Source organism: Musa acuminata, chromosome BXJ1-6, assembly GCF_036884655.1.
Source record: "Musa acuminata AAA Group cultivar baxijiao chromosome BXJ1-6, Cavendish_Baxijiao_AAA, whole genome shotgun sequence".
Lineage (NCBI taxonomy): Eukaryota > Viridiplantae > Streptophyta > Magnoliopsida > Zingiberales > Musaceae > Musa > Musa acuminata.
Window position 1 is genome coordinate 9,221,357 of NC_088332.1, and position 26,464 is coordinate 9,247,820.

Below are 26,464 nucleotides of genomic sequence, written 5' to 3' on the forward strand. Positions count from 1 at the left end.
GGAAACGAAGGAGCTCCCTGGTCGCAGAGCCTTCTCCGGCTCCTTCCGAGAGGAGACCTCCTTGGCCGTCCTCCCAAGGCTCGAACGAACCAAAGAAGCCGCGGACGACTCCTCTTGCCTCGCCCCCCCGTGGCCTCCTTCCTCCCAGCCCACCTTTCTGCTGCTGCTGCTGCTGCTCCTCCTCTCGTAATCTTCCACCACCAGGAGAGCAACGTCCGCCATTCTCCTCTCTCCGCTCTGATGTGTGCCCACATCGACCCGATCCACGGGTATGTCTACTTATACGCCCATCCGACTCACTTCTGATGTCGCGTAGAGGTCGGTGTGATTACGGATATGGGGCCTTGCGTGTGTCGTGACTTTGCCTTAATCTCGTGGGTTTGGTTTTCGACTAACGCGTGAAGTAGCACGCATCTTCCGCTATTTTGTGCAGGACTTTCTGGTTTGCTTTTGGCGTGGAAAACCTGTGGCTGGCTACGAGGGCAGAGGGAGGAGTAGGGGCTAAATGTGGAAAAAAAGGTGTGCTCTATTCCCTTGTTTCCCTGGCGTGGAAAACCTGTGGGTGGCGTCGAGGGCAGAGGGAGGAGTAGGGGCTAAATGTGGAAAAAAGGTGTGCTCTATTTCCTGAGTTCCTTGGCGTGGAAAACCTGTGGGTGGCTACGAGGGCAGACGGAGGAGGGGCTAAATGTGTGCAAAAAAAAAAAAGAAGGTGTGCACTATTCCCTTGTTTTATATCACAAATGTTTATTAGCTTATATTTCCTTTTTCTTATTACCGTCAAAACTTTCTGGTGTATTTTTAAATTACCACGGGATTTGGAGATATCCGGTGGATGCTCTCTCACCGTATCATCTAATATCAATATTTTTTTTCTTGAACACTTTTCATATAATTTTTTTTCTTTCATTCTTCCTCTTCTTATTATTCTTCTCGAAGCATCTTTTATTATTAATAACACAAAATGATATATATATATATATATATATATATATATATATATATATATATATATATATATATATATATATATATATATATACACGACAACAGCTAAATAGAAGCAATGGAGTTCATGGAGTGTCTAATAAAAAGAGAAAAACTCTAGTGATCGATCTTAAAGCACATTACCGAGTCTAACTAACAAAGGGAAGTTTCCTCATAAACACTGAGCTTAATTGAAACCTTAAATCAAAACTGAAACACCAAAAGCGATTCCTGAAAGAAGCATGGAAGAGGTTGAACCTTTGCACAGATGATCCGGATTGCAGGCGCTGCTTGCGGAACTATCGGTACGACTTCTGAAACCGGGCACGGGCGCCGCGACCACCGAACTTCTTGGGCTCGCACCGGCGGGGATCCGCGACGAGAAGAGTTCGGTCGTAGCGGACGAGGATGTCCTTGATCTCCTTCTTGGACTGCTCGTCGACGTACTTCTGGTGGAAGGCGACGAGGGCCTTGGCAATGCTCTGGCGGATGGCGTAGATCTGGGAGGTCTTCCCACCACCGCGGACGCGGATGCGGATGTCGACGCCCGCAAACCGCTGCCGGCCGAGGAGGAGGATGGGCTCGAAGGCCTTCAGGCAGAGGATCTCCGGCTTCACCAACTCGATCGGGACGCCGTTCACCTTGATCAGCCCGCGGCCGCGCTTACAGTGCGCCACCGCCACCGCCGTCTTCTTCCTGCCGAAGCACTGCACCGAATCTGTCGCCGCCGTCGTTGCCATCGCCGCCGCACCAACCCGGATGTAACGGGAGACTCTTCTGACCTTAACCCTAGACACTTGATCGGCGTCCGCTATTTATAGAGCGGACCGGCTTAGGAAATGGGCAGCAATCGTGTTGTTGGGTCCGGTCGCGTTTGAGCGCTTTGGTCTTGGCTCGGGCCGAATCCTTTTTATAAATAAAGCATCCACGGTCTAACCGTTATTTCGCAGCTCTCTACGTTAGCCCTAAGTCGAGTTCATCTATCAATAATATCGATAAGGATCATGATCTCAACATATGTCCTAGAATATAAAATAATTTAGATGAATATTTCTCTTGTAGTTATGATCCCTTGTGTTCGTCCAAGTGATCAGCAATTTTCACTTGCCGGGCTGAAAGCTATCGTGGCCGAAACAGTCGAAACAGAGAAATCAATCATTCACATAAGAGGAAGTCCATGGCAAGTGATGAACTTCGCGTGCTTGTATATATACGCGCGCGCGCACATATATATATATATATATATATATATAGACACAATGTTGATGATATACTGACTAAAAACAGCACTAGAAACACCGACCGTGCAATACATGTGTGTAATTGTCTTTGGAACATGTAGCTAAAAAGGACTAACGTAAATATGGCACGCTACTTGTCCCCCACGGGCCACTCACAACAGCTTGGGCTCAGGCAGTAAATGCAACATACAAGAAGGTGGTGGCAACTTGCAAGTTGAGAACATAAACTGTGAACACAGACGACACTTTGGAGAAGAATGTCCTGAATCTTTTGGGCCAGTTTAACATAAGGTCCTGAATCTACACATGATCTCACTAACCTTGTTCTTTGTAAGGAGTCCAAATCAGTTTACTAACATCAACCTCCAGGCCTCCACGTCCAGCAGCCTTCAGGTGACGATCCAGGACCTTCGGGTCCGCACATATGACGTGCTGTCCCTTCCTGTACTGTATCAAGTCGAGAGTCTGCAGGGTGCTCAAGATGTCATCGGGTTTTATCGCAGTCATGTCACTGAGTTCCTGTCGATAAATCAAACTTGACAGTATTAGAGAACATATCAGGAGCTACTGCTGCTGCCATGCAAGTGTAACATTCTTGAACCTGAGAGCTTATAGGTTTTCTTGGCATATATTTTATAGCTATCCTTTATTTTATTGACAAAGAGATTTACGTTATAAAATAAATCATAACTTCATACATATATGTTCACTCTCATCAATAATATTAGCATGTAAGAATGACTGCTAAAGAGCAGCTGCTTGAAATAAGGAATTCATTGTCATGCGACACAGACATGCTCACACTAAGAAGGAACATTTACCAAAAAGCTAAAATCGGTAATATGGATGGTTCTGGTGACAGCAGTTTTGCAAATGGAAAATATAAACGTTGCAAGGACAAATTGAGGTAAGAAAAACAGACATAGGATAAGAACAGAGGTGCACAAGGATGCTAACCTTGATGGAGATGTTGCCCTTGTGCTTTTTCAAAATGTCCAGAAGAACCCTAGTCCAATATCCTCTGTAGCTTAACAGTCCAAGATCAGAGAGTGGTCGCTCTGGGGTTCCAACTTTACCCTCCTTCTTTGAAAGTTCATAAGCTGTACAAGATTAAACTTGATCAGGCACATCGTTATTAGTATACAATATATAAAAGTAGGTTAAAATGCATGTTATGAAGATAAAAAAAAAATTCTTTCACAAAGGGTATTAGGATACGAAGAAAATGTTTCGAGGAGCAACTCTGACAGTCAATAAAGTTCAGAACAGTTCAGAAACTTCATCATCAATAGAAATATGGAATCTCTAGCAGAATCATCTTCCACCAACAATCTTCCGGGCAGTGACTTTTCCTTGGCCCTCTTCCTCCTCCTTGATGGTCAAAACCAACAAGAACACCAAACTCTGGAACCTCACTTTTCAAAATATAGCATCCAGAGGAAGGAAGAAGAAAAGAAGAGCATGAAATGGCAAAAGCTGACAAAGGAAAAGAGCAGCAATGAAAAGAAGGGGTGATGGCGTGAAACAGGATTGGACAAACCAAGCATGGCCAAATGTGCTAAATATTCGCCTCTGCAAGTCAGATCTCAGTGGTTACATGACTTTTTATATACATCTCCACAGCATGTCTTACATAATGCTAAAAACATCATCCATCCAGTATGAATTATCAATAAGAACATAATCAAAATCATTATGATGTTTAGCTGTTGCATAACCATGAAATCACCATCCAATCAGTGCGATCATTCCTTTACCAATATGAACTATCGAATATCACATTTGCTGGATCAATGCCATCGGCATCAGTGTCAATTATGTATTGACAACATCAACATACACCAAAGATAACAGATGGCACCAACACCATAGTCTTACTACCTTGCAGATAAATCCAAAAATTCATCATAGTATCCATTGTCCACTGTCTTTAGAACATCTAATGACTGGGACTAACAAGAGAAGTCATAACAAAAAGAATACATGGGCTGAATCTCGCAGTAAAACCACCCAGAATTACACTGGAAAGCCCCTAGTGCTGAAGACTAAAGCCAAATTTACATGGAGGTCTATAAAAATGTGCCATCCTATCGATAAGATTTATGAACAGTAAAAACAAGATAGGGAAAGATAAGAAGCTTACAGAACGCAATTAGAAATTTCCCATATCCTTTCCTTTGGTAAGGAGGAAGAGTAAGAATGCATGCCAGATTGTATGATTCTTCTGAATGTTTTTCCTTCATAACAAAGAAAATAAATAGAATGTTTAGAATGTCAACTGACAAAATAAATGGAACAACAGACAAATTGGATACTTCAGAGTAGTAAAAGGATGATAAGGCAACAGATAGGGGTAGATTGCAGGTTTTGGTTTGTTTGCATTATGGATATAAAATATTTCTTTAAAAGCAATTCAGTTTACTGTAATGCAGAACAAATCTATTGTAGATGGTGAGATTGGTGCCAAGACAAAGTTGATCCTCTACAACCCTAAGTGTTTGAGATGCAAGTCAGTATAAGAGTTTCTTAGATAAGACCTTAAACCCTGCATTGGCAGGAGGCTTGTCTGATGAGCTGTCCTATTTTTATGGTGCATAACAATAATCAGTAGCCTGTATATCATTATATCATAATTCTTTCATCTACACGTAGTTCAGATTTCAGCAACGCATATGCACTTTATCATTTCCATAAAAAAAAGGTCCATAAGAAATGATACCTTTGAGAAATAACCAACCATGTGGCAGCCTCGATCATCACATTCACAAAGAACATAGAACAGAAACAAATCAACATCATAATAGAGGGTCTTATGGTCCAGAAACAATTTAGCCAAATAGCAAAGATTCTGCCCATAAACCTTGTTCTTCTTGCCATCGACCTGTATAAAAATTACCATTAAAGCCATCAAGTATATCCAAATACAATATTAAAGATGGCCAAGAAGAGATATAAGAAGAACAAAGAAGTAGGACTCCTGAGAAGCATGGTTCAAATGAAAAGGTTGGTCATATTGGTGGGCATATTTAATAAACTAAGAAGCTTAAAAGTTACTTAGCTTTGACAAGCTTGTCATGCAATCAAGCATTGCTCATTAGAAAGGGAAAGGGAAAAGAAACTCATTTCTGGAAGATAGATCAAATCCAACGAAAAAAAGCATGAACTACAAGGATATAAAGTTCACCTCAAACATAGAAAGGGTGCCACTTCTATAGATTTCATCACCTGGAGGATGCTTAAGGTCGCATTTGCGCTGCAAAGTGAACACGAGCATGAGAAAAAGCCAAGAAGCCTTAAAACAAGTTGCATAGAAACCAAAAACAAGCAATAGAAGAAGTCAGAGCTAACAGATTACAAGGTTGAACAAGCAAAAAATATAAAGATTATTCTAGTCTCAGGGATTAGTCACTTGTAGACAACACAAATAGAAAGATGCTAGTGTATGGCTGTTCAGAAGTTACATCCAGTAGGTTATCCATTCATAAGGCCAAAGTAATGTTTCGTATCATACTGTGTCCCAAGATAACAATTATCTAGCCATTGCCTCCTGAACTATCGCTTTTACATTCAAGAGTTCAAGATGCTTCACATGGGGTCTCTTCTGTAATTATGGAATTCATTTATCCCCTTGGAACCATGATTTGAATTCCTTGTCCTGATTTATGATACTTTTTCTAACTTTAGTGATCAAATTATCAACATCATTTAATTTTATAGATATAAATCAATCAATGAAAATAAAATCCACAGACATTCTTACCCAAATACCTCCAATAAAATCTCAAAACAGAAACAGTGCTAAATAAGAGAGAAGAAAACTAAGCTAGGTAGCATACTTGTAATTATAATGCAACCAGGAAATCTAGAAATTATGGTCTCTTCTTTATTTCCTATGTTTTTCCCTTTAGTAGTTCTGGTACAAAAAAGAGCAATTGTTGGTGCTACAGTAAAGTCACTTTGTCACAACAAGGGTAACCAAGATTAGATCATGAAAATGACTTATCTGCTTGCAAGGATAAGGTTCCGTACATTAATCTATCCTAGACCCCAGAACAGTGGAAGCTATGTGCATTGAGCTGCCTTTCAGTAATTAACTATAATGACAATATTTACTCCGCTTGGTTGTATGAACATTTTACACCTTAAAATTAAGTTCATACAAAAACAGCTAGACTGAGAGCAGAGAGTAAACAACTAGGGCATTTGCATAACATTTATACCAATTAAAAAATTCACATTATGATGTGTAAGTTCATAATGTTCAAAGAAATTCAAATACAAAATTGTACCCAATTACATGTTCTGGCACTAATGCCATCTATTTGTTGTTAAATCACTACATTGTCTCCCATGTAACTGAAAAAAATCCTGCCACAAAATAAATAATCTTAAATGGAAAAACTCGGCACCATGGAATAATCTTGATAAATTGAAACCCTACCTAAAAGTAAACATGTATCTACCTATATCTTTGACTTACCATATGTTTTGCTACATCAAGAGACTACAGTCTAGTCATTGATATAAAACCATCTTCATTTCTAATATCTCATTATCAAGCACCTTTCTGTGAATGTGTAATAAATACTAAGAACCAGACAAATCTCATCAAGAGAGACAATTAAAGAATAACCATTGTTTATCATATCAACCTCCTAGTACATCAAGCTAAGCCTATTATCCATTTATGGAACTCCTACAACTCAGCGAAACTAAAGTCATGCTTGGAATTTCCACAGAAGGTAACAGTTAAAGTAACACCAAAATAGTACACACATTAAGCTCGAAACAACCTATTTCAATATGCACATGTAAAGGAGTGCCACCAGCTAATTCATTCGAGAGAATAGATAAACAGTATGCCTGACATAAACATAGAAAAGGATATAGAAATAGCTTAACAGCATCAGATAGTGGAACACCATCCATATCCGATGGACATTGCAAGCCCACTTATAAAACTGAGAAAAGAAAAATCTTAGACTCAGTATAACAAATAACTTTATGGGGAAATAATATATATGGACAACCATGATCTTCGACTGCTTATGATTAGATAGTATCCATGCAACTTAAGTTTCTTAATGTGAGCAACTACAAAAAATTCAGATGTAGCTCACCATATGCCTCTGAAGCTGTTCTTTGCGCTTCATGAAATTGAGGCAAAATTCACAGAAATACAGTTTTGGAGAGTCACTGTACTCTGGCGGAAAAGGAGAGAAGTACCATGTATCAATCTCATATCTGCCAAGTTCTATTTTTGCAATGTTTTTGACTTTTGTGAACTCCTCATGTTCCCGTAAACTAGCAGCATCAAGCTCCTCGTGACCATGCTGAACAGAAAAACAAAAACATAAACAAAAACAAAATGACAAAAACACAAAAGTTAACATAAATCATAAAGCAAGTATGTGGAACAAAATCAAATCACCTAGGTCTATATGCAAGATATTATCAGTTTTCAAATATTTAACCTCTAAATTTTGTATCAATCTATCCTGTTGTTCCTTGCACCCAGTTTCACAAGCATAATCTACAAAAGTAAAAGATCACACTTTTTTTTCCTTTTAAAGAACTAAAACTAATTTTCTCTATTAAATCATCTATGCATTTTCCCACTCCAAAATATATGTATCTGTCTGAACAAAAAAGAAGCAAACGGAAAAGTGAATTTGATTGTGGACTTGCTACAGTATTTCCGGCTCACATGTTTAGACCCTACAATACCAACTGTTTAAGCTTAGATAGTGTGCAGATGGAAATTTCTTAGTGGAGACGACATTAGACCTAGCATATCTGTAGCCACAATGAATGATGCTCCACAGTAACAGAATGAAAACTAAAATTTCATGAGTAAATGCAAAAAAAAGACTCGGTAAAAACAAAGTGCTAAATTTGATGTAAATTTCACTTAAAAAAATAATATAGATGAGCTTACGCAGTATTATGGAATTGCAAAATTAATAGTGTGGTTTAACAAGATTGCCGATAATTTATTTTGCTGTAAAATACCTCAACATGTGTTTCATCAATCTTCCGTTTCTGGTGACGTGTCATTTTCAAGCTTGTTACCTGAAAAGGATCATGCAGGAATACTTGTAAAGCCTATTCCATAAAAAGTAACATGTAAAAAAATGATTTAGATATAGCAAGTAGAAAAAATAAATACATATAGCAAGTATACTGAGAGAAACCACAGGAAACTACAATAGATGTCCAAGCAAACACAGAAACATGGCCATTAGAAAAAAGATGCAGAATCTTGCACTTTTGGGACCCTCTTCCAACTAAGAGTCCAAAGTCATAAAAAATAAACATCTATAGCACATACTTGACATGAAATGGAAAACAAAACTAATTGAAAAATACCTTGTCCTCCACCTTCTCATCAACATCAGTCTCCACTGTATCAAGATCAAGTTGCTCAAGTTTAACCCACTCATCAAGCCTCCTATTGACTGTCAAAACAAATAACTAAAAGGTATTTAGTTATTCACCTCAAGCGAAAGTGAATAAGAAACTTGATGGCTAAGCCTATTAAAAAGATTTTAAAATGAGGCCCGTAACAGTACTAAGATCAAACAGAAAGCAAAGTTTTTATATCCAGAAAGTGAAATGTCGCACTATAAAATTAACCATAGGTACCTGCTAATTTTCTCTCAGATTATTCTTTGAAACAACAACCACAAGAGACAAAAAACTCAGTTTCTGTTATACAGATGTATAAGAACATTGTTTCATGCTTCCTTCCAACTCAAAAATGGGGAACACTTAAAACAACCTGAAGAATGTTCTAGAGAGCAATTATCCCAGAGTTCAACATCATTAATTTATTTTGTTAAAATGTTGTCTATTGATTAATCAACATTTGTCTCACAAAGCATAACTTCCTTGATAATTGATTTTTCTTTTCCATTTTGACATAAGGGTCATCCTAAACCACAAATCTCTTAAGATGCCATTCTTCAATTTAACCATTCATCGTTAGCTCTCTATTATACTTTGTTCAATCTCATTTTTCATGTTGAGTGACAGATCCAAGTAAGTCTTTGCATTCTACAACTTCTTTTGAATTATATTCAAGTATATATTTGTTCTTTCCTCTTGGTGTTACAACAGCTCATTTTGCAAATCAGATATCATACTTTGCCTTAACCTTTAATATCCAGCCTTGATATCCAAATATCTAATTGCAAAATATTTCCAACTCATGCAGTAGTTTGATTCAATATACATTTATAATAAAAATCATGTAGTGGACCCATTATCCGTCCTCTTGCAGACTTACATTTCTAATATGAAAAAAATGAAGAATCTTATTTTTTATACATGGTATGGCTAGATTTAACAGTCAATCAAAATACATGAAGCCCAATCAAGTCATGGGTGACCAATCGATGCAGACATGTGTAGTCCAGTGGACTATGAGAACCCAGTTAACCCAGTGATGGCATGACACCAGGTGCGGAGACCAATCCATAGTCGTTCCCAAACTGCATCAGGTTCTCAATCATGATAGCATTCGATTGAAGAACCAGGTGGGGTGAGTTTCGTCACGATGGGTGACCAAAAACGTTACTAACAATACATATCAACTATGGATGACCTAAGCATTACGCATGATTAATCTGCAGTATAAATTGTGAAATTTTGCATTATATTGACTACAGAAAAATAAAAACTATTTTCTTCAGAAAAATAAAAGGACCTAACTACTATCACTTTGCAGATGTTTCAGTTCAAAAGGTTCCCATCACAAATTGCAGCACTGACACCTTCAACTGAGTAAATACCTCTAAAGATTGTTACAGCAAGTCACAACTTGACACTTTGTCCTCAGTTCCAACTTTTCCAACACCTAATTTACCAAATCATCTAACACTGGCCGAAACCCTAATCTCGACCCCAACCCTAAATCTACCCTAGAACTTAATACAGAGATGGATGCAAACGACGGGGGAGCGAGGCGCTTACACTCGGTGTAGTGAACGTAGTACTCGTAGTCGTTGGGGCCGCCCGAGCAGGTCTTCCGACGCTCGATGACCTTGACGGGGTGGGGCTTCTGATCCCGCCACCGGCACATCACCCTCGTGCCGACCTCCAGCGGCAGCACTGCCGCCGATCCCGACCTCCCTCTTCTAGTCGGATTGTCCGGCCCGCCGGTAGCGGTAGGGACAGCAGCGACGCCGTTGGAGGGCGGGGCGGCCGCCCCGTCCTCCGCCTTCACTTCCTTCATCGAGCCCATCGAGGACCGGTGGGGACGGTTGTCGTTTCGGGTTTCAAAATGTTAATAGGTCGCGAGATTTGGTTCGGTTTGGTCTTCACCACTTGCTACGTGTACGTCCGCTTTTTAATGGCTCGGATAGTTTCGATCCCATGTCTTTTCTAAGCCAGCTTGTAGCGTTTAGGTTCATTTAGGTGTTTATTTGGACTACCATTGGTCCATGGCGTCATATATGGCGGTGGGACCCATCAGTTTGTACGGTAGATACACTGTTGCCTGCCTTGGTCGCAACAGGGGGAGTCGGCAGAGAAGAGAACAGAGAAGGCGGTTCTTGATCTCGGGAGATCACCACGTTATGCCTACTTCGCCTTCGCCTGCTCCAATGCCCTCTCCCCTTCCTGTCTCCCGGAAGAGTACGCGTTGCCTGGTCGGCACGGGATCTCGGAACCCGGTGATGAGGGCATACGCTTCTTGGATTGGCTCGGCTCTGCCTGCACATCGGTTTGGCAGGTTCAAGAACCCTCCCTGTCCGTCTCCTGTCTTTTTTTTAGTCGAGTTTTCTTTGAATTTGTTGTGTGAATCTTGAGGGGTCTTCTTCCCTTGGGATGTTGATGGAGTTAAAGTGAGTTGGGGCTTGGATCGATCCCTTGCACGAGTTTAGCTACAATTTCTCGCTTCAGGGGGTCATCCATTGCTCCCTAGAAATAAAAGCATTTCTGCTGATGAGTTGATGTGGGAATTCTGATGACGAGATATCCTGAAAAGCCTCACCTTCTTCATTTTAAACATAAATCTCGTAGAATTGCATGATCTGTAAATTTGCATCAGATGGTTCTTGATCCCATTATTCTGAAGTGATGCGACGTTGTTCGAATCAGTAAAGAACAGTGAGAATTTTAATGATACCACCAATGAGGCGTGTGTATTTTTCTTGTTCACAAAGTAGTATTGAATACTGGAAATTGAATGTTTTATTTACTTCCTAATGTTTTACTACTTATACCTCCAGGAGGAAGCCCAGGGAAGATGGAACACCTTTCTCAGGCCAGGTACCTCTACTTATGGCAATTCAAATGGAGAACACTAAATACTTTAATGAAACCGGCTAGTAGTTTGAGGAACCATTTCAGGTTGCATCTTGGGTTTTTCTTATACGAGCATCCCCTTGTCGGAGAGTATGCTCTATCTGAGACACAAATGGATCTTCTCCCTTACGGTCTAAGGTGACTCAGATATGGTAGGTTATATTGTGGGCCTTATGTTGCTTCTAAATAAATTTTGATGATCAGAAAAGAACATATGGATGGTGATGGGTTCTGATGATTTATGTATTGAACTGTTGCTGATAAGAGGGAAGGTATTTACATTTGGCATTATGTCATCCTATCATCGTTGTTCAAGTAATTTGAATGAATTGTTGCTTTCTCATAAGCTCAAGGTGCCCAGCAGTAGACTTTTCAGCCATGCATTCAGCACTTCTTCATCTACCAAGAAGTTAAAGTAGTGATTATCCCTTTGCAGCCAAACCTAGATTGAAACTATGTCTAAAACATAATAGCTTACATGCCATTTTTTGTGGTTTGCCATGGAATTTATTTTTCTTCTGGGTTTATGATTCAAGGACTATATTTAGTTACTAGTAATGTGAAAATAGTGCTTGATTTGTTTGATTTAAGTGCTACTTTAGTCGTTTGCAAAGTAACAATGTTGGTTGCCTTTGTATGTACATATGAGAAGAGCTTCAAATTGATTCTCTTGTTTGTGTTAACTTTTTACTTTGATAAAATGGCAGGTTAAATAGGGAACCCTTATTTAAATTCAAGAAAAAAGGACAAGGATGGCGTCATCTTGACGTCCACAGTTGCAAAAACACAGTTGGACTCGAAACAGTTAAGACAATGGGTAGTGAATATGGGATACATAATGCTGATGTTTCTCACCCGTATGATGCGTAGCTGCAGGTGATCTCATATATGCTATTAAGGGAAGCAGAGTCTCTTTGTCATGTATCTATGTAGAGAACAAGATGAGAACAGATAACACTCGAGGAACCAAAAGTCCTATATAATCTTCCTCGCCACCGTTCCAGTCAGGTATCCTATTATAACAAATTTCCATGTCTTTGGTTTTTCTTAAGCAATTCTTTGTTATCATCTCAATGAAAAGTGGCTTCAACTTCTAGAATTGTCACCCAAGGTTGTCCTAGCCCTTTTTTTTTTTTGGTGATATGGGAGTATCTTGGTCTGGTTGAAATTTACACATATTCGAAGGGTAAGAACCCAGATGACAAGGACCTGATGATCCTATTTTCCAAGAAGAGAACTGTGGAGGGCTTTCTGTAATAGGATTCACAAAGACCTGATAAAACAGTTTAAATAGCAAGTCTTCTCACATTCATTTTCTTCTCAGACTCCCAAGATGATTCACTTTCTAATTGAAACATGTTGGTCTGGGGTTCAAGTGTGAATCACAAACCATTCTGCTCCACCAGAGGCTCCCCAGTCTTCTCTTAACAAGGCAGTGGAGGCTGCTGCCCTGATTGTTGCCTCCCCAAAGGCCTTCCAATCTGCTCTCAACAACGCAGTAGAGGTTGCTCCCCCTATTGCTGCTGCCCCTAAGGCTCCCCTCTCCTGGGCTGGTCTCCTATGTCAAGCGCAAAGCACCAACTCCTGGAAGCCTAACGCTGCATGAGAGGAGAATATTTAACGCATTTAGGCAAGCTCAAAGTTGTTCCCTGATCTAAATGATGATGAAGTGGATATAGCAAAACAAGCATGGAGAACAAGTTTATATGAAAATTTTTTAGTAAAACTCCTTTGGATTCCATTAAAATAGCTCTTCCTAAACTGTGGCAGTTGAAGAAATCGATCCATGTTATAGACATGGTCGGTGGTTTCTTTTGCTTTAGATTTTAGTCGGAGGAAGAGAAGGATACTGTGCTCACAGGTGGTCTGTGGTTTTGGACTTCGGAGGAGACAAGCCTTGAGTCTAATTCCATAGAAGGAGAACTTCCAACTCCTTAGGGAGTTTGTTAGATTCGTACCCATCTAGGTACAATTTCTTGGGATACCCCCTTGAATTCCTACAGTCTAACATCTTATTCCAAATCATTGTGATGATCGATAAACCCCTCAAAATAGACGAAATCACATCTAGGGGAGTGAGGGAAAAGTTCGTCAAAGTATGCATCATGGTTGATCTCTCCTCCCCTCTCCCTCATCCCCCAAGGGGTGTGGATTAGGGCTAAACGAGTTCCTTTCTTCTAGAACATGAACTGTGAAAACCTTCCTAGTTTTTCTCTTATGGAAGGATAGGTAATAAGGCATAGGGTTGTCTTTAGAAGCTGTGTCGATGCCCAAAATACATGAAGAACCAATGTCTAATTCCGGTAGGGTTTCGGCAAGCGGCCACAACACACAAGTGAGGGAGGGGAAGGAACATTAGTTGTACGGACCATTATCCATGGTCCTGTAAAAAGTAAACCCAGGTTGAAGGCGACTAATCCCAGTTCAACCCAGACCAAGGGGAACTAAACCCTTAGGGAGCATGACGAAGTCAAAATTTTATTGACAATGCTAGCTTTATGGATTTGGGCTTCTACAACTCTTGCTTTACTTGGTGCGATAATAAATTTGGTCAATAGTTGTTGGGTTTCTACTGTTATTGATCGGGTTCTCGCTAATAGTTGTTGGCTTTCTACCGTTATTGATGTTGCTGTTTTCCACCTACCTCATATAGCTTCTGATCATGCTCTTTTACTTATTAAAGTTACTTTTGAGTATGTTAGGAAGAGGGAAAAAAAAAAAAAGCTTTCTACTTTGAGCCCCACTGGTTTGAGTGCCCTAGTCTCACCTTCATTGTTCAAGATAATTGGCCACTTCAGGGTAGGATGGTTACACGGTTGATTTCTTTGTCCACTTCTGGGAGCTCCTTAAGTTTCCTATTGAATCGGCCTTCAGAGAATTACATAGATCGACTGTGACCTTAGAGTTGAGGGAAACTACTCTAATTTTTCATTCCTAAGAAGGATAGCCCTCTCTAAATCAATGACTTTGACAAATCAAACCTCTTTTAGGCAACCTCACCAATCAAGAGCAATATGCTCCTTTACAAAAGCATTTCTTGTCCCAAGCTGGTAAAGTAGCATTAACAAACTCTCTTTTTAACTCCATTCCCTGACATTCGATTGTTAGTTGTTGGATCACCAATAAATTTGCTAATGATATCTCCAAATATAGCAAATCTTTTTTTGGGGGTGATTCTTCTTCACATAGAAAGATCAGACTCCTCAGTTGGGATCATGTTACTGCACCTAAAGATTCTGGTGGGCTGGGGGTGTGGGACATTAGCATAGTCAAGTATGCTGTCAATGCTAGGCGCATTCTTCCTATCCTCAACAACTCCAACTTCCTTTGGGCTAGAATCCTTATTGCCAAGTATGACATCCCTGACCCTTGGGCCTTGGACCATAGAAAAATCTCTCAAATCTGGAAAGGCATCAACAACACTATTTATTGTGTTAGAGAGAGTCTTAGTAGGGTACTAGGAACTGGGCAACACATCAGATTATTGGATGACCCTTGGCTCTCCAACATACCCCTAAGTAAATGGTCCACTTTCTTCAACTGTGATAGGGTTAATGACTTACATTCTGTTAAAGATCTGTGTGTCAACAGAACTAGGAATATTCAGCTCCTGCTAGATATCTTTCATCTCATCTTGGTTGGCAAGATCACAAGTATCCACTTGGCCCTTGAGTCCGATGATGATGATAGTTGAGTTTGGAGTTCTCACCCTCAGGGTTTGCAATTTCTAAGAGCATATATATAGATATTTGAGGGATAGACGAATTGATCATAGGAGGGGTTGGGATGGTTGGAACGTTGTGTATAATCTGAATGTTCTTCCTAGAGTTAAAAGTTTTCCTGTGAAAATTCCTTTGGGGAAGATTACCTATTTCTTTGTGTCTCTCAAATGTCATACAGTATTATGTGGATCAATATTGTCTTGGTAATGATGAATGAGGTGGACTCGCTGAGCACATTCTCTTTTCTTGCAACTTTGCTAGATCTATTGGGAACTGCTTCAAACAAAGCTGAGCTTCAATTTCTCTTGTATGGCAGAGTGGCTTAATAGAGATTGGTGAAGGGAAGGGGAATAACAGGGTAGATCAACTTCTTTTCAGTATTGCCTTGATTATTGCTACCTCCCTCTAGTATATCTAGAAGAACCGGAATGATTCTAAGTTAAGCAATCTATCATTCCCATTCCATTGTCATTTGGTTTCAAATCTTGTCTTCCAAGTGCAATGACTATCATTCTCATTCCATTGTCATTTGGTTTCAAATCTTGTCTTCCAAGTGCAATGACTATCATTCCCAACGACCCGGGAACAATCTCCCCTCACTGTTTCAATACAGATGTGCTTCCAATTCTCCAACTATTTTTCGTACAGATTCTGTTTCTAATTTGCTTTCTGATGCAGGTAGCGACAACTGCTTTACTGATGGGAGAGGTACCAATGTGAATGATTTAAGCTCCACCCACCAGCCTTCATCCGCTAATCAAGCTGAGTGCATTCAACCTCTTTGAGAGCGTTTTGCGATGGATCTTTTTCAAACCTGGATGTAATTGCAGAACCGGTTATTGCTTTGTGGATGGGAATGACACTATAATCACTCGAGGAAGCAGTACACATCAGGCCTCCACCCCACTCCAAGCGGAATGCTGAGCCATTTGGTACGCTCCCACCAAAGCTTCACAAATGACTTATCGTAATATCATTGTCAAATCTGACTCTTTAGAGACTGCTGATTTGTAATAAAGTTGGTCGACATGTATTTTTTGTCTTCCTCCAATCAAGCAAGACTGCTACCGTTCCGGTTCTTACTTGAAAGTTGAATTTTCTTTTAACAAAATTCTTATTTTTCTTGTGCTTGACTAATTGCAGATACAAGACAAGGAACATATGGGCCGGGAGCCTCCTTTTTTCATAAGATGAAGGTGACATTCCTGACATTTTCTCCATATAAATCCAACCAGAGAAAGTTCCTCGACGAACAAAGCCGCCTAAGAGTTAGCTCCGTGTATGGTAAGCAATCCCAGACGCAAAAGTGAACCTAACATTTAACATTCCATCATCATCCACAATTTTTCCAGGGGAAACAAATTAAGCTCATAACATCCATAACGACAAAGGAAATTACACCGGTGCAACCCAAGCAGTCACCATCTTCTAGCCAACAATACAAAGCACGCAACACCAGGGAGTGAGCCTGTGTGTGTGTGAATGTGTGTGTGTGTGTGTGTTGCAGGCAGCCACTGTCTCACGCACCTATACAGCACTGGAAGCAGCCCATAAACTTCTTCCTCCCCTGCACCACAAAGACAAGGCACACAGTCAAAAAGAAAATTTCAAACCTGGAGAAGTAAACAAGACTTTTTGCGCAAGGAAAGTCGAACGATACATTGAGTTGGCAGTCGTTGAATACTGTCTAAGTCTAAGCATTGGATCAAATATTCAAAATCCCATTTCGGAATATTAGAAGCTGACACAAAATTAGTGTAATGCAAACCCAAATATTCAATCTTTGGCAGATTGATGAATCTGGATCCAACACACCATCATCAAAAAGTACTGCACAAAGCCCACCGTTATCAGATCACAGATCAAGCTGGTACACAAACCATTACTCCGATCAACGGATAACTGTAGCCTTTCCCTGCTGCCTACTTGCAAAGGACCAGAGCATGAACACGACGGCCAAAGGTCACGTACAACCCGATGATCACAGGTTTGGAAACGGCCGGCCAAACGCTTGATTTCTTTGTCGCATATAGTTTAAGCCTCTGAACCATATAATCGATACTGTGAGGCCCTAATTGGCTTAGGAATTGAAATCTCAGATTCCCCTCTCCTTATTTCAGTTACTCTCAACAAAAAATCTCGACTTTGTAGTCATTGCCACTTCAAAATCCAACCTTTTGTTCTTCGAGTAATATCAGGCGATTCATCATTTCTTGATCCTTTACCATATAGTTTTTTTCTCGTGCTTTTGTTAGATAATTACACTGATTTTTTCTCATTACTTCGTTTCTTAGAAAATCTAATCCAACTATTTTTTTTCTTCAGATGTACGACTTTTTCGAGTACATTTAAATAATTATGTTATTGGGTCGAGTGTTTTTGAAAAAAAAGGGGAACAGGAATAAAAAAAACATAAATATAAAGAAATTAAAGATGAGGGGGGAGAGAGAGAGGGAGGAGAGATTCGAAGGGTACGGTGGGGGAGCCGCCGCGGTGGTGATGGATGGGGCGGCGTTGGTCGTGCTGGGGAAGACGGTGTTGAGTCTCCTGCTCCTCCGCCTTGTTGCCGCCGTCGGAGCGGAGCCTGTTGCTGGTGAGGAGCTCGTCGTCGTTGCCGAGGCTGGCGCGCGAGGGGTTCTTGTTCTGCTTCCGCATCTCCCGGATCTTGGTGAAGTCCATGGAGTAGTCGGGCACCCCGTTCTTCATGTCCCACTCCCCGAACGCTGGCACCGACATCCACCCACTGCCGCCGCTATCACTGCTACGGCTCTGCGAAATCCCCATCCACACACATCTTTTTAGTATCTCGAGCGAACAAATCATGAAACCCTAAGATCCGAAAACAAAGAGGGCTGAGCGAGTCACCTCCTTGGAATCGCCCATGGCGGAGATTTCTACGCAGCTTCAGATGGGGCGGAGAAGAAGACCGCTAAGGAGGAATCACCAGTCGTTTCCAGCCCTGTACTTATAGTACCTGTTGGACGTAAAAAGTGGAAGGGAGATGGTCGTGATTCTGCTGGGTTTTCTCAGAAGATGTAGACGAGGACAGGGGAGGCCTCCGCCTGCGTCGCTGTCGTATGGAACAGCTATCAAGCTGGCGTCTTCTTCACGGCAGTCTTCGGCTCGTCACGCCAACCCTCCGTGTGTGTTCGGGCCGGCGCCAGCGCTCACGGGAGGAACGCTTCTCATTGGCCACCAGTCGCTGCGCGCACCGACGACTCTGGTCCCCGGTATGGCTGGCCTATTCCAAAGCATCCTCAGGTATGTTATATTCTTGCAAGTATTTCTTTTACTGCATTACATAATTATGCAAAGTTATTCTCTTCCTCCTCTGACCATTTTAAAGATGATAACTTAATAGAAATAATACCTTTATTATTATTTTAGTCATGTAAGTATAATAGAAGATATTTGATTTAAGAAAAGGGATATATTATTAGGTAGCAAATTATTATACTTGAAGGTCAGGTAGGGAGGTTAATGTGACTTTACGAAGGATCATATTCTCTCGATCTAATTCTTATATTGGGAAGGAATGTTTCGTCCGTTGTCACACAGAATATTTATTTATGTTCCCCACAATAATACATCCATCCATGTGGTGGTTGGGAACACTCTACAAGATGAGTTCTTCTCACCATTAAAGACAAATATAAATTAATAGGAAGAGGAATGTAGATCAATAATTTTTTCATGTACTATATTCTTCAACTATCGATAAGAATAAAAATAGAGGCACTCAAAATTAAATACTATTTGGTCATATTATTTTTTTTATCGAATTATAAAGTTTAATTTACTGTAAATAAAGATAAAAATAATAATATTATTGAATTTTTGTGGTCTTGGCAAGCCTAAGGAAAGTGGAACGAGGCCGGCCCAAGTTCAGATGGGCTTGAATTAATTCAAGATCAAGTTGGATTTCTATCACATTCCATTTTGTGTTTGTGATAGGAAATACAAGTTGAGAAGATACTAATAATAATAATAATATTAAGGCATAGGGTAGAGGTCATCATCGATGGTTTATGGAGACCGGTTAGCACGGTGGCAGAAAGGGATTTGGTATGTTTCTGCCGACGTGGCACGTGATTATTGGTGGCTTCTCATGAATGATGGATTCTAGATTTACTGTTCGATTTTTTTTTATGCTTATTATTATTGGGTTATGGTTGGCGGAGGATGGAAACTCGTGGACGAAACAAATCCAGGAGCTCCGTGTCGACACGTGGCTGGCCTGGAACGGCCGGCGATCACAGCACGAGTCTTGAGGCACCCTCAAGCCCACACATTCGCTATCCGTGTTATCTCCGCCCGCTTAAACCCCCCTCCTCACTCACTCCACAATAAAAAGAAATACAAATACCAAAATATATGCGTTTTCACTAATACCCTCGACTTCAGAAACAACCACCGAAATACCACCTCCCATCGCGCACTTTGGAACGCCTTATCTTGTCAGGAGATCGCGTGCCGTTCGTTCGATCATTTCTGGTCTTTCTGTGATTATGTGAAAGTTGGGTGGTATGTTTCGAGTAATTCATAAATTAAAGGGGACAGAAAACAAAGAAATCGATCCGTTTCTATAAATGCGTCTTGCTCAAACCATCGGGCGGATGGGTGGTGGGTTTTTTCCCGGCGAATTCTCGCGGCGGAGAGCGCTCGAGGGATTCCTGGCTGCCCTCCGTCGAGGTCTTCTCCTGAATCCCTAGTTTTCTAACCCTAGCTTGCGGCCAGTTCGGTTCTTTTTGACGCCGGCAATGGATCTTTCGACCAAGCTCCAGACCCTGGACCTCCGATCAGGATTCCTCTCTGGATCGCCCCTTTTGGACGCTGGAAAGGCGAGAATCCTGCCGCGGGCTTGTCCCTCCTCGGTTTCTCCCGCTCTAAGTAGGCGAGTTGGCGTGTCATTTGTAAAAAAGACCGGCTTTACTAACCCTAGGATCAGAAAGCTTGGCGTTTCGGTCAGGGCCGCCTTGGATACGGCCATCGTGGATTCTGACACCACCGCCGACCTCGAATCCCTCTTCTCTGAGAGCGCCGTGGAGGATGCGTCGGCGAGGCAAGGAAGGAAGAGGTCGAGCACCGGGGCGTCGAGCGTCTCGTCGGGTGTTAGATTAGAGAACATCAGTAAAACCTTCAAAGGTGTGACCTTGCTAAAGGACGTCTCCTGGGAAGTGAAGAAAGGGGAGAAGGTTGGGTTGGTTGGCGTGAATGGCGCAGGCAAAACAACCCAGCTGAGGATAATTGCTGGATTGGAGGAGCCTGACTCCGGGAATGTGGTCAAGGCAAAGGAGAACATGAAGATTGCGTTCTTGAGCCAGGAGTTTGAGGTTTGCCCAAGCAGGACAGTGAATGAGGAGTTCTTGAATGCTTTCAAGGAGGAGATGGAGATTGCAGAGAGGTTGGACAAGGTGCAAAGAGCATTGGAAAGTTCTGTAGAGGACCTAAGCTTGATGGGAAGGCTGCTGGATGAGTTGGACTTGCTTCAGAGAAGGGCACAAGATCTAGACCTAGACGAGGTGGATGTAAAAATTAGCAAGTTGATGCCTGAGCTTGGTTTTGCACCAGAAGATTCTGATCGGTTGGTAGCCTCATTCAGCAGCGGTTGGCAGATGAGAATGTCACTTGGGAAAATTATACTTCAGGTACATTTTAGTTGCCATTTATAGACACTCTAAGGAAGCTAATTGTTCTTGTTCTCTGATTCCTGATATGTTCATTTTGATCACTACAGAATGAAATGTTGAATCAATACCAGTTATTCATATTGTTGCATAGTTATTACATAAACTATTGGCATGAAGAGTGAAGATTGGTACTTGTCCTAAAAGAGATGCGTCTTACTTTTATGTCTATGGTTAAAAAAGAGTGGTTATAACGATAAGCTGTTAGATGGAGTCACTAGGAATAGATTCATTGACGACATAGATTTTGAATGGTTGGCTATATTTATGATCAGTTTGGAGAGTAAGATTATCAAATTTGGCAAAATCAGTGAATCAAATGTTACAAGCCTTGTTTTCTTATTAAGTAGTTATCATTCTTTGCCTAAAAAACATCATTCAAATTATTGCAATTCCTTGACTCATCAGGGCTAGAATCTCTACGCATTTGTTTATTAACTACAAATTATGGTTGTTGCAGGACCCTGACTTACTGCTTCTCGATGAGCCAACTAATCACCTTGATCTGGACACAATTGAGTGGCTGGAAGGCTATCTTAATAAGCAAGATGTGCCAATGGTTATTATATCACATGACAGAGCTTTCCTCGATCAATTGTGCACTAAAATTGTAGAAACTGATATGGGAGTGTCCAGGACATTTATGGGTAACTATTCTGAGTATGTGCTAGCAAAAGCAGCATGGGTGGAAGCCCAATATGCAGCATGGGAAAAGCAACAGAAGGAGATTGAGCATACAAAAGACTTGATAAACAGATTAGGAGCTGGAGTTAATGCTGGACGTGCATCCAGTGAAGAAAAGGTAACCACTGATCTTGTTCCGGGGAACATTTACACAAATCCTTGACCTTGTCCTCCCTCCAGAATATCTCCAAATCATAGAGGTGCTGCTAATGTTTCTAGAGTAATGATCATGCATCTTATAGTGGCTCGAGTAATAACTCCGTTATTCCATCTGATAACAAGAACATTCAATTTCAAAATTCACATTTTGGCTATTTTTCATGATAAAATGCACAAACAACCTAATTATTAATAATATAATACAAACAATACAATACAGATATGTTACCATACAGTAGGTTAACAGTCCTCAAGTAATATGTTACAAATCCAGAAGGTCAAACATTGAAGTACTGAAGGCCTTGATTATATTGGATGACCTTTGTGGAATTTGACAGGTTCACTATGTTATTTGCTATAATTAGTACATATTGTGTCTGTAGTTTCTAGAATATTGAGGTTCAAATGATCTACATGATTTAGCTTTGGGTTACGTGTCATGTTTGTTTTTTTTACTCTTTCTGACAATTACCACATTTTGATATCATGCCAGAAATTGGAGAAACTTCAAGGAGAAGGACAAGTTGAGAAGCCTTTTCAGAGAAAGCAGTTGAAAATTAGATTCCCTGAGCGCGGAAGAAGTGGGAGAACAGTCTTAACAATTAAGAATCTAAATTATGGATATGATGATAAGGTAAGTAATATTTCTTTGGCAACGTAAATATGTTGTTTAGCCATAAGGGCTTCCTTTCTTTCAGAAAGAAGCAGAATTTACAGATCGGTAGATGTGCTCTGTGTGTGGTTGGCGAGATCATTCTTCTTATCCACTTATCCAGTAACTATATTTTTGGTTTAATGTAGCAGGTGTTGTTTAAAAGGGCAAATCTTTTAGTTGAGAGAGGTGAGAAAATAGCCATTATTGGGCCGAATGGATGCGGAAAGAGTACTTTGCTTAAACTAATTATGGGATTGGAGAAGCCTCAAGGGGGTGATGTTCTGCTTGGGGAGCATAATGTGTTGCCAAATTATTTTGAACAAAACCAGGTAGCTTATGGTCCATCTCTTCAGTTGCTCAGTGATGCAACTTACACTACAAAAGCTAGCATGATGTTGTTGGTTTCAGAAATAAAGAATAAATGCTTATAATTTTGCGACTTAGAGTAGCATTCTTCATCAATTATGTTCTGTTTCATGGCTACTGTTTCATGTTTGTTCGAAAATTAAAGGATGTGCATTATAGTCAACCAGGTCTTGGTAATTCCTTCTGGTCAATTGCTTTCTTTCTATAACAACTTCAAAGAGGTAGTTTAATTCACAATTCCTTAACAGGCAGAAGCACTTGATCTGGAGAAAACTGTGCTAGAAACAGTTGAAGAAGCTGCAGAGGATTGGAGAATTGATGATATAAAAGGTCTCCTTGGCCGTTGTAACTTCAAATCGGACATGCTTGATAGAAAGGTTTCTCTTTTGAGTGGTGGAGAAAAGGTATGTAACCTGGTTGTAGTATTTTCTTACTTTCATATGTCATTTCAATCTTCCACTTTTTCTTTTTTTAATTCAGTGGAATTTTGTTTTATTTGTAAAAGAGAGGTAACTTGAATCATAACTAGATTGGTCTCAGTCATGTTTGCCAATTTATGTTATTTTCATGTTTGAATTGTTAGACTAAAGTCTACTGACCTCTATATTGTTCTTCTCTACAAATTACATTTTCTTGATAATATGATAGAGTAATATTGCCCAGTGCAACTACCACCAGCAATAAATGAGTTTTTGAGGATGTTCTGGTAAGTTAATGTCATGCGAATCTATCAACATTGGGCAAGAGATCAAAAGACAATTGTAACAGCTGAATGTACATAGAAGAGGTTGCCTTATTTCTTATGTGAAGATCTTTTGGATTACTGTTGATGTAACTATGATATAATTCTACAGTAGTGATAAATGTAACGTATGTATATTAATGTGCAAGAATATGAAACACGATAGTTTAATTGTTGTATTCATTATGGTACCTTTAGCTGATTTCTGACCTTCTGAAATAGAATTAACAAAGTCTGCTTGGAAGTCCATGAAGTGAATTAGCTTCAGTTCTTCTGACCAATGATCGTCGTTTTTCTTGGACGAGTACAAAGCGGGTGGCACATACCGGTCTGAATGCTGACTAATACGTGGTCTGGTCCACAGTATAAAAGGGAAGTGGGAAACCCTAAATCCCACTTCCGTGCCGCCTCTGCTTCTCACGTGATCCAGTATGCGGGCCCACCCCGGTCCAGTCCGTCGTATATTCATCATTCATATACCATTTGCTAGACTTATATGTATTAAGAAGCATCATGTATGTGCATTGTATCTGCATGTTCATATCGTATTGTATGCAAGATATTCCAACATGTGCTTACAATTTTTCTGCAGGCACGACTTGCTTTTTGCAAATTTATGGTGAAGCCATCGACTCTTTTAGTTTTGGATGAACCAACCAACCATTTGGATATACCATCAAAAGAGATGCTAGAGGTGTCCTTTTCAACCTTTGATCTCAGTGTCACACTACTATATTTTACATTGTTAGCAGTAATTGACTTGTTATTCTTCTGAAAATTTTATTGTGATGGAACAGGAAGCTATATCAGAGTACCAGGGGACTGTCATTACTGTTTCTCACGATCGTTACTTCATCAGACAGATAGTCAATAGAGTAGTAGAGGTGAAAGATGGAAGTCTTCAAGACTATGCAGGCGATTATAATGTAAATATCTTTACTCATTCATTCTTTGGGTAGAAGAAAGATACTTTCTTATGCAGATATCTATATGCTTTACCTTGTTATTGCTTTCCATGCTAGTCTGGTGAGGCTTCATCGGAAAAAGTTCATTAATTAAGGCATATTTCCATGTCTGGTCTGCAAGACCTGTTTTAGATTTCCTGTTGCTTTTAAATTTTCCATAAACATCATTAAGTTTGAGCTTCCTCGTGCAAATTACTGATCTGTGTTTTTTCGTTGTCAAAGCTGGTTAATTGATTTTGTTTATTTATAGCAAAATAGAAGCATTAATTATATCCATTATCTTTTTTTTACAGTATTATCTGGAAAATAACCTTGAGGCTAGAGAAAGAGAACTGGAGCGTGAGGCCGAGCTGGAAGAAAAGGCTCCAAAAATAAAAGCCAAGTCTAAGATGTCGAAGGTGAAAATTTTCTGACTGTTTAACAATAATGTTTAGGCAGTGGCATTTTCTCTGACACAATTTTGGCTATTGATTTTTTATACAGGAGGAGAAAGAAGCCAGAAAGAAGCAAAAAATGTTGGCTTTTCAGCAAGCGAAAGCAAAATCTAAAGGACTGAAGAATGCAAAGCGCTGGAAGTAGAAGAATGCAAAGCACTAGAAGTCGAAGACTGCAGCACTCAGAAGAATGATGCATGGTGCTCATATGATGATGTCATACATATTTATGCATAACAAAATCTCAACACTGTAATTAAAGATGTACATAATACAGACACTTCCAGTGAAGTACATACATGACTTGGGGGCTAATCACTAGTTGCCCTGGGTAGAATTTCAACCTTGCTCATGCATCTTGGCTAATCCTATTGATAGTTTATCGATCTTAAGCAAAGCCTCTCTTACTAATCTTCAGGTTGCAAAGTATCCAAGAGACTGCATTGCAATAATCACTCTTATGGTGCTAGTTACCAGCTGCTACTTTGTGGTTTTCTCGAATGTCTGGAATAATTATCCTTTTATTTGTGTTAAATGATTTTCCATATTATGATGACAACTCCAGCAGTGTCTTTGTCCATGAGACGCCACCAACATTGGTTGTAATCAAGTTAACTTGTTATGTTGTGACAGGCATTTAAATCTCTGGTTGGTTTTGGCTTCCTAAGCATTATCCTGGTTTTAGTTTACAAACCATGGAGGATCAATGAGGTACTAGTAAGGTTTTAAATCATAGAGGATTCTCTGATTGACACAGCATGAATTTGGATGTTAATGTGTATTTGAGATGCTGGCTTCTTTAAGTTTCCCTGAATAGGAGACATCTCAATATGGATTGGATCTCAGATTCAGTATTAAGTAATAGTTCAGGATCACTTGGTTTTACTATTTCATCGAACCCTTTTCCAATTAGTTGCATATTGGTATGCATAATTGTCACAACATCATTATGTATGTTCTTATTGCTGCCAGTATATGAACTGCAACAGAACAGTCATTTGCTGTATGGATAAGCTATAAGGGTAACAACTTTGAATAGTTCTTCTTCTCTACAATCTGCTCAAGGAGACTGTAGATAATCATGCCATCCACTTGTAACAAATAGATTATTTGTCTTTGCATAAGAGCTGTGTGTGTGTCTCCTTCCACCTGCTCTCTTGTTTGAATCATTCAAAGTGTACAAGATGAGCCATGACACAAGCATGACTTCTACCTCTTAGAAAATGTAACCTTAAAAAGAAGAAGAAAAGCCATAATTTTGTGGTGTCATGTCATGGATGACTAGGTGTGTGCATTTGTTTGATGTTTAACAGCTTAGCTTATAATGAGGCCAATTTGACCTTGAAAAAGAAACTAAATGACATGCTTTCAAAGTATGGTAGATCATTGAACAGGCTTTCAGAGTACTATTTGCCATGACCTACTTGTTAACATTTGAATCTGATTTTATGACAAGTGAAGGACATGTTTTACTTTTAAGTTAATTAGATGAGTAAACTCATTGGCATGCTTGGAT

At 40.0% G+C, this 26,464-nt stretch overlaps 5 protein-coding genes across 13 annotated transcripts; 2 read left to right on the top strand and 3 right to left on the bottom strand.

The window, feature by feature from the left end:
* Positions 1–1,078: 1,078 nt before the first annotated feature.
* On the bottom strand, positions 1,079–1,781 carry LOC103987469 (small ribosomal subunit protein uS9). Its single transcript, XM_009405783.3, has one exon. It carries the CDS (start codon positions 1,722–1,724, stop codon positions 1,284–1,286), a length of 441 nt encoding a protein of 146 aa, XP_009404058.1. The 5' UTR covers positions 1,725–1,781; the 3' UTR covers positions 1,079–1,283.
* Positions 1,782–2,246: 465 nt separating this feature from the next.
* On the bottom strand, positions 2,247–10,546 carry LOC103987470 (putative MYST-like histone acetyltransferase 1). The gene is made up of 9 exons (XM_009405786.3): positions 10,200–10,546; positions 8,595–8,683; positions 8,238–8,297; positions 7,346–7,558; positions 5,410–5,478; positions 4,945–5,106; positions 4,369–4,462; positions 3,183–3,325; positions 2,247–2,744 (listed from the first exon to the last, which is right to left on the bottom strand). The coding sequence occupies exons 1-9, from the start codon at positions 10,468–10,470 to the stop codon at positions 2,541–2,543; spliced, it is 1,305 nt and encodes a 434-aa protein (XP_009404061.1). The 5' UTR covers positions 10,471–10,546; the 3' UTR covers positions 2,247–2,540.
* A 41-nt stretch (positions 10,547–10,587) lies between these two features.
* On the top strand, positions 10,588–17,732 carry LOC135676091 (uncharacterized). 8 transcript variants are annotated; one of them, XR_010514132.1, is made up of 6 exons: positions 10,688–10,959; positions 11,459–11,686; positions 12,242–12,338; positions 12,411–12,542; positions 15,935–16,188; positions 16,400–16,805. XR_010514132.1 is itself a non-coding variant. In XM_065186900.1 (3 exons), exons 1-3 carry the CDS (start codon positions 10,670–10,672, stop codon positions 12,248–12,250), a joined length of 339 nt encoding a protein of 112 aa, XP_065042972.1. In that variant the 5' UTR covers positions 10,588–10,669; the 3' UTR covers positions 12,251–12,489. The 8 variants fall into 8 exon arrangements, 1 of the variants encoding a protein (XP_065042972.1); XR_010514134.1 differs by having other exon boundaries at positions 10,690–10,959; positions 11,459–11,498; positions 11,580–11,686; positions 12,242–12,542; XR_010514131.1 differs by having other exon boundaries at positions 10,678–10,959; positions 11,459–12,338.
* On the bottom strand, positions 16,554–18,262 carry LOC135676090 (uncharacterized). The gene is made up of 3 exons (XM_065186899.1): positions 18,122–18,262; positions 17,732–18,025; positions 16,554–16,823 (listed from the first exon to the last, which is right to left on the bottom strand). The coding sequence occupies exons 1-3, from the start codon at positions 18,137–18,139 to the stop codon at positions 16,776–16,778; spliced, it is 360 nt and encodes a 119-aa protein (XP_065042971.1). The 5' UTR covers positions 18,140–18,262; the 3' UTR covers positions 16,554–16,775.
* Positions 18,263–19,849: 1,587 nt separating this feature from the next.
* Positions 19,850–25,291, top strand: LOC103987473 (ABC transporter F family member 5). 2 transcript variants are annotated; one of them, XM_009405788.3, is made up of 9 exons: positions 19,850–20,904; positions 21,404–21,745; positions 22,280–22,420; positions 22,588–22,770; positions 23,056–23,211; positions 24,142–24,243; positions 24,347–24,475; positions 24,808–24,912; positions 24,998–25,291. In XM_009405788.3, the coding sequence occupies exons 1-9, from the start codon at positions 20,017–20,019 to the stop codon at positions 25,091–25,093; spliced, it is 2,142 nt and encodes a 713-aa protein (XP_009404063.2). In that variant the 5' UTR covers positions 19,850–20,016; the 3' UTR covers positions 25,094–25,291. The 2 variants fall into 2 exon arrangements, with proteins under 2 accessions (XP_009404063.2, XP_009404064.2); XM_009405789.3 differs by having other exon boundaries at positions 19,852–20,904; positions 22,591–22,770.
* The last annotated feature ends 1,173 nt before the right edge of the window (positions 25,292–26,464 follow it).